General features: G+C 43.5%; 2 gene segments (V, D, J or C); both read left to right on the top strand.

Moving 5' to 3' along the window:
• LOC104859266 overlaps positions 1-459 on the top strand; it is a 4,444-nt gene extending 3,985 nt beyond the window's left edge. Inside the window, 1 exon segment of the V gene segment in view lies at positions 123-459. Coding sequence covers positions 123-459 — 337 coding nt within the window.
• Positions 460-3,708: 3,249 nt separating this feature from the next.
• Positions 3,709-4,347, top strand: LOC104859267. The segment is given in 2 exon segments: positions 3,709-3,816; positions 3,923-4,347. Coding segments are annotated over 2 exon segments (522 nt in total).
• Positions 4,348-7,740: the final 3,393 nt, after the last annotated feature.

The following is a 7,740-nucleotide window of genomic DNA, read 5'->3' as shown; positions in this document are numbered from 1 at the left end:
CATGGAGTGGCTGTAGAATCGTCTTCTGGGTGGCAGCTGTGAAAAGTAAGGTGACACCCAGTCCTAGGGCTATAGAAGGGAAGAGCGCCAGTCAGGGGTCCTGCATCCAACTCCTGTCTTCTCTCCACAGGTGCCCATGGCCAGGTGCAGTTGGTGCAGTCTGGGGCTGAGGTGAAGAGGCCCAAGGAGTCCGTGAAGATCTCCTGCAAGGCTTCTGGCTACACCTTCACAGACTACTACATGTACTGGGTGCGACAGGGCCCTGGACAGGGTCTGGGGTGGACTGGTCGAATCAATCCAGAGGATGGAAATACTGAATATGCTCAGAAGTTCCAGGACAGGGTCAGCCTCACTGCAGACACCTCCTCCAGCACAGCCTACATGGAGCTGAGCGGTCTGAAGTCTGAGGACACAGCCGTGTATTACTGTGAGAGACACAGTGTGGTGACCACATCCTGAGTCTATCAGAAATCCTGAGGCAGGAGCAGCTGCCTTCGGGGTGAGAGTTAAAGACTGGAGTGAAGTAACTAAGGATAGGAATGATACAAATGTGCACACACTCTAATTTTATAAGGAAACATCCGTAGCACAGACAGCCTATATGCAAACTATAAGACTCAGAGAAATTTTTGTGCAGACATATATTTCCAATCCATTGAAGAAGTAACTAAAAACAAAGTTCTTCTACCTTATGGCAATGTCCTGTTTAACTTGTGAAAAGTGGTGAGACTGTCTCCCAGAATGCCTTGGCTATTTCTGTTCAGCAGATTCTACTTATGCTGCAGGTTTATGTTCACAAAATGTGAAGGAGAGGGTTCAGAGGTTTCCCCTGAGTCTCTGCCCCGTACATACAACCTGTCCCAGCAGCACCCTCACCGTGGTCCTCTGTGTTCCGGGACTGGACTCTCAGTGACACAGCATCATCTCCCAGTCGTGGCTCTCCACGGGGTCCCTCCTTGGCCTTGTGCATTCTGCGTGTTTGGACAAATGTCTGATGTCGTGTCTCCCCCACATTACCATGTGTGTCGCACACATTTGAGTGAATATCGGGAGCAGGACAGACGGATCCTGAGGTTCAGTGGGGCCTGCACACAGACAAGGGGAGGCTCTGACGGGAGGAGCCCTCACAGCTGAGCACGAGTGGGGAGTCCAGGAGGCATCCGGTGGGGAGAGCGGAGGGGATGAGGCCGAGGGCAGCATCCTCATGCCGTGTGAGCACAGAGGTTTTCAGCTCAGCCGGGTGAACCCCTCAGATGCTGTCTTCACCTCCATGAGGAATCCCCAGGTGTCTTCCCCAGTGGAGGAGCCATTCGGCTTTCTCAGCAGCAGGGAATAAGAATCCTCTTTCCCTTAATCTCCTCAGGATATTTTGGGTGAATATTTTGTTCTTAGCTTTTCTAAATGATTGGTATCTCACGATCATATAAATACAGATTTCCCTAAGACCCATGTAAAATATTTTTCAGGAGCCCTAGGTAAGCTCTTCCATTTATATCCTTATTGCATTTTTAAGTCTTTTAAAATTCTGTCTTAAAGGCTTTGGTAATTTTTTTAACAAGGCCTTTAAGCAATATGCAATTATTACATGTCTTTTTTTTTTTTGCATCTGTGGCTTTTCTGAGAGTCATGTTTCCTGAGCGCTGAGCACCCTGAGAACCAAGGACATGGATATGCATCAGTATAAAATAGACACAGTGGGGGACTTCAGTGTGAGTTTGGATGCAAACCTCCCTGCAGTGAGGACCTAGGCAGTGGAGCCAGGTACAGCACCTGACCCTTGGAGGGCTCAGGCACAATCCTCCACCCAGGGTCAGTCTCCAAAACAGAGACCTCCTGTGTCTCCCTCACACCTTCATATGCAAGAGCGCATCCCACATGCAAACACTGCAGGAGACATTCAGATCTCAGATGAAGTCACATTACACGATTGCTTAAATTTAGGTTCTTCCTCACAATTTAAGATATGTTCTGAAAAATATACTGCTAATGTGAAAGAAAATGCAACAACACTGGCTCCTCCTCTTTCTGGTGGCAGCTCCCAGATATGAGAGTCCCAGGGCTCAGACAGAAAGGTGTGGGGATGCTGCATCCAAGCTCCAAACACACTCTGTTCTGAATCCCACTGTCCTCTGCTAGGTGCAGGTGCCAGAGCTGGGACTTGGCCTGTTCCTCAGCTCTGTATCTTCTGGTTACTACAACAATAGTGATTCCTGCAGGAGCTGGATGCATCAGCCTCCCGGAAAGGGGAATCCTTGGATGGGGCAGGATTTTTTTAATGGAGGCGCAGCTGATAATGCATTCCTGACACTCAACTCAGCATCTCCCAAGACACAACCAAGAACTAGTTTTCCCAGCAGTGGGGCTCAGTACCCATGGAGGACACACCTGTGCATTACTGTGTAAGAGATCTTGTGGGGAGACATCACTGTGAGCCCAAACACACATTTCCTACAGGGGTGCTCAGGACCAAGGAGAAACGGGTTCTTATGACCAGCAGAGAAAGTTGTGGACATTGAGAATCCACAGAAACCAGCAAAGTCCCCAGGAACACGTCCAGAGAAGAAAGCTTGGGAGTGAGGGTGTTCCTGTGGTTATCTAGGGTTTCCTGTCTCTTATCATTAAATAAAGTGAGGTGACCGCACAGGATCTCGATCACAAGTCACTTGGAAGGAGCCAAGCTCCAAGGTGTGTGTGTGTGTGTGTGTGTGTGTGTGTGTGTGTGTGTTTTGGTTTGTGTTCAGCTAGAAAGCAGATATATTTACTTGTATAGTTAATTTTGTCCACTCTATATGCATTTAAGTGGAATGATAATCTCAACTTGCAAAATCTAGAAAGAATACAGAAATTTAAAAAGTTTTATGCTTTGGAATCCATCATCATACTCATCACTGTCATTCAACATCAATCTGTGGATGTTGTCACCTTGAAAGAAGATTATCTCATGCTGGAATAATGTTTCATTTGAGAAAGACCTGGAATAAAGGAAGACACAGGAAGAAGAATTGATAGAAAACTGTTGGCGAATTTATGAGTCCTTCTCCATGCCTACATGACCGTGGGAAGGATTATGCCAGTGTTAACAAACTATACTTTTGTTAAAATATATTTCAATAAGTCATCATTCAAGTTATTTTATATAAATCAGATAATTTTGTATGGAAATGTTAGGGCAGAGATTGGTAATAAAACAGGTTATATCACACTTGAGTATAGGCTTGAAGAATCCGGGTTGTCTGTTTATTTAGGGAATCATTACAATGCTGAACAATCATCTCGTGTTCTCTCACTGGAAGAAGAGTTCTGGAAAACATCACTAAGCTTTCCGATTCTCACTGGGATTTTGCTCGTGGAGCGGGTAAGAACTGTGAGAAGCATACATGCCAATAATACATGAGATGTTCTTATCACATTTGAGCTCATCTATTCTGCTTCTTGCTTTAGATGCACATGTGTAACACTTAGGGAATGACCAAACCAGAAAACTAATGAGCTTTAGAGTCCATCACAACACAAGCACCAGTAAGAAATCATGTGTCCTTATTTTGAATGTTACAAAATATCTCCCAGAACACGCTCATGTGCTCTGCACCCATCTCTAGCTGAGGCGTCCACACCAGAGCTGACTATATAGCAGGAGGCCATGCAAATAGGGCCTCCCTGTGCTGATGAAAACCAGCCCAGCCCTGACCCTGCAGCTCTGCAGAGGAGCCCAGCCCTGGATGCCCAGCTGTTCCCACTCGGTGATCAGGACTGAGCACAGAGGGCTCACCATGGAACTTACGCTCAGCTGGGTTTTCCTTGTTGCTGTCTTAAAAGGTAATTGTTGGTGAACGTGAGATAGTGAGGTAGTGAGTAGACATTGAGGGAATAAACAGTGGACAAGTGTGACAGTTTCCTGAGCAGGATGTCTCTGTGTTTGCAGGTGTCCAGTGTGAGGTGCAGCTGGTGGAGTCCGGGGGAGGCTTGGTGCAGCCTGGGGGTTCCCTGAAACTCTCCTGTTTGGCTTCGGGATTCACCTTCAGTGACTACTGGATGAACTGGATCCGCCAGGCTCCTGGGAAGGGACTGGAGTGGCTTGGGGATATTAACCAGGGTAGTAGTACCACAAACTACGCAGCCTCCGTGAAGGGCCGATTCACCATTTCCAGAGACAACGCCAAGAACACTCTGTATCTGCAAATGAACAACCTAAGGACCGAGGACTCGGCCTTATATTACTGCGCTAGATACACAGTGAGGGGACATCATTGTGAGCCCAGACACAAACCTCCCTGCAGGGGCGTTCAGGACCAGCAGGGGGCGCTGGGAATACAGAGAGAACCAAGATGTTTTCTTGTTAGGATCTGAGTCTTCTTTTCAACCTAGTACTTATTCCCAGACACTCTGATAGCTGATATATGTCCTTACCCTTGAAATGTGTCATGAGTCACATTTTTTAAAATAGGAGAACACATTGTCAACTGTGCAAAACACAATTTAACACTTGAGCTAAAAATGATTCTGCTGTGGTCATCAGGAACACAACCTAAGGTATCTCAGGGAACCTGGTGAAAGTCTGGTAGGAATTTGGAATCCGCAGCGAGAAGCTGTCATGTGAGCCCAGGCACAAACCTCACTTCTAGGTGATCAGGACCAGCAGGTCAAGCTCAGCCAATCAGGGGACGCTGAGTCCCTCCAAAGGGTGCTGAGGACCAGAGCAGAGCACTCAGCATGATCAGGATGCCCAGGAGCCACACCATCCAGGGGCTCATAACAGGAGCGGGGGCACTGAAGACCTGGGGAGACTTCATCTGAGTTCTCCTTCCTGTTCATCTCCTGGTGAGCATTTCTCTCCTTGTATTTAAATGGAATAATAATGAGCTCTGTCTCTTTAATTACGTCTTCTTCATGCAAGCTAACGTTTATATATAGCGTTTTACATAACATTTATATTATTTTAACATTTTATAACTAAAATTTTAAGTTTTGCCAAATTTATTTTACTATTTGAAGCATCAATAATCACACCTAATAAAAGAAAAATCTCCATTATTCATCAGTACGTTTGAAAGAAAACGCACAACCTTCAATGGCATTATAAGTATTTTTTCTAAATTGCCAAATGAACACCATGCTTTGCAGCTCTCACTCTTTATTCTTGTTCTTCTGTCTCTCTCCCAGTCAAAGCGAGGACCAATGTATTTCTGTCTTAATGGAATTGCCATTTCTAAAGTTTTATATGCATCAAAGAATAGAGAGAGAGTGAGTGCTTCTTTGAAAGTTTATCTGCTTAACAAAAGAACTCCGATTTTATGCACTCTCTTCCAATCTGTGTGTTTGAGATTTAAATATAGTACCATGTACTGATTAGGATTTGAAAATCTAGAGCCCTCAAAATTTTTGATGAAGAGATATTTCACCTGGTCTACTAAGAACTTAATAGATTCTGAAATTGCCAAAAGAAAGCCATCATATGATTTCTCTCATTCAGTAATTCACTAGGAGTGTTGAAACTACACTTTAGCACAAAATCATGCAATCTAACTTTTCTATAAAAATCCTGAGTTATAACCACAATTTAGAAACTAAGTCTGTCCATGCATAAAAGCTGGTCAAAATAATCACTGGTGTATCCACATTGGGATATTCTTCACATATAAAAGAGAAGTTGCTAATATCGTGTAACTGCTTGAATATACTTTGAAAAATATGGTAACAGACACAAAAACTGGATCGTGTGACACTGGGGACTTAGAGTATCTACATTATCCATTTCCGTGCACACAGAAAATAGAGCTACATCTTCCAGGGTGTGTGAGGATGGGATAGGGTTAGATAATTAATAACTGGAAATAGATACAGATTTTCCTGTGATGATGAACACACCAGATAAGGATTGCTATGGGAGGGCTATGCCATTTAATATGGAAAACAACATTCAATTGTATACTCATAATTTGATCTTTTATTATGTGGGTGAAATCCATGCAAAGTGCCTTTCCAAAACATATAAACCAAAAGCTGTAACGTATCACAGGATTCTAGAGAAAACAAGTGGTCCAAAACCAAAATTGAACAGTGTAGGATGTATAGTAAAATTACAGTCATATTGAAACCATGCATACATATATAAACATAATAAAATACTCATGAAATAGCCTCTATTAAGAGCACAATTTAATTGAAAACATTTTCAGAGTTTTAGATATACAAACGATAAATTTCAAAATATTTTGCTATATAAATTAATATTTGAGCCACAATGAGATATCACCTCCCACTTGTTATAGTGACTAATAACAAGATCAGAATTACTGGAGTTCTCAACTATGCAGAGAAAGGGTGGCCTATTTTGCTACTGAGGGTGCATAAGTCAAAGGTTCAACTGGAGACTAAAAAGAGAAACACCATATTATTCAGTCAACTTACACAGTTGTCTGTGCCTACACCTGGGCATAAACCTATAGGAAAGGATAATTTTCTGAATACATGCAACTTACCCACCTCTAACAAATGAGAAATAAAACCCAGAAAAGAATCATAATGAATAATAAGAGTGAATTAGAAAGACCTACCGCCATGAGAGAAAATGTCTGTAAACAATGAATTCAATGTTGATAGAGACAGGACAGGGGATCTAAGTCTGTATGTAACCTTCATTTCTCTGGGAAACATGGCCAGATTACAAAAAGGGAATCAACGTCTCCTGCTAAGTCTCCTGATGTCTCCTGTTGGAAACTTCTTCCTCCCCTTAAAACACCCTGAGTCTGTAGAGAGCACCTTCTCTCTTCCCTCTTCCAGCTCAGAGAGGTCTGTTGAGTTCATGCCCTGCCTTTCCCTCCTCTCATCTAATTCTGGGAACAGGACCCGGAGCAGAGGATGAAGAATCCTGCAACCCAGGAAGCAATGGCCAGTAGCAACTCATCCTGGGCTAAGTCCTGGATCCTGAGAATCATCGTGCCCACCCCTCGCATTATTCCTTCCTCCATCTTCCACAAAGCTGATCTGAAGACATTGATGGCCTCCCATTGAGGGGCTGAAAGGTTCTGCACAAAGTTACTCGATGATGTAGCAATAACTACACCCTATCCCTCAAGAGTCGAGTCAACATCTCCAGAGACACAACCAGAAACTGTTCTTCCTGCAGCTCAACTCTGTGACCCTGAGGTCCCTTCTGTGTGTTACTGTGCAAGAGCCATGCATACACATGGACCAACTCCCACAATGAATGTAACCATCGAATGCTGCAAACTGTATCAATAAAAACTGAAAAAATTAAAACACAATACATGAACATAGAAAAAGAAAAAGGTGGAGAGGAAAATAATTACAGTAGATAATGAGAGAATTCTCAACTAGCATCCTTGTCTACACTGGTTCTGTTTTCTTTCACCAAACAACAGAATGCAGGGAAGTCACACTTGTTCACCATGCAAGAAGAGAAGTTCCAAACCTCACCATGTGTGTCCCTCCATCTGCAGGCACTGCAGGATCAGGGAGTGGTGCATTCACACCTTAAGGAAGAATGGGCCCAGAAAATGAGAGCAATACCCGTCAGGCATCAAGTCCTACACAGAAATCACAACTGATTATGACATTTAAAAAATCTCACATATTTCTAAAGCACACACCATTAATACAAAAATAATGACCTGTGTACATACATAAAAGTGAAAGGAGAAGATATATACTGAAGACACTGTCACAGAATGAGCAATCTTAATTTCTTGAATGTGGTGACTATTAGCAAACTTACCCCCT

Source organism: Fukomys damarensis, unplaced genomic scaffold (genome assembly GCF_012274545.1).
Source record: "Fukomys damarensis isolate Sample0158 unplaced genomic scaffold, DMR_v1.0_HiC HiC_scaffold_25, whole genome shotgun sequence".
Lineage (NCBI taxonomy): Eukaryota > Metazoa > Chordata > Mammalia > Rodentia > Bathyergidae > Fukomys > Fukomys damarensis.
The sequence above is the reverse complement of the archived record's forward strand: the minus strand, read 5'-3'. Positions and strand labels throughout refer to the sequence as shown.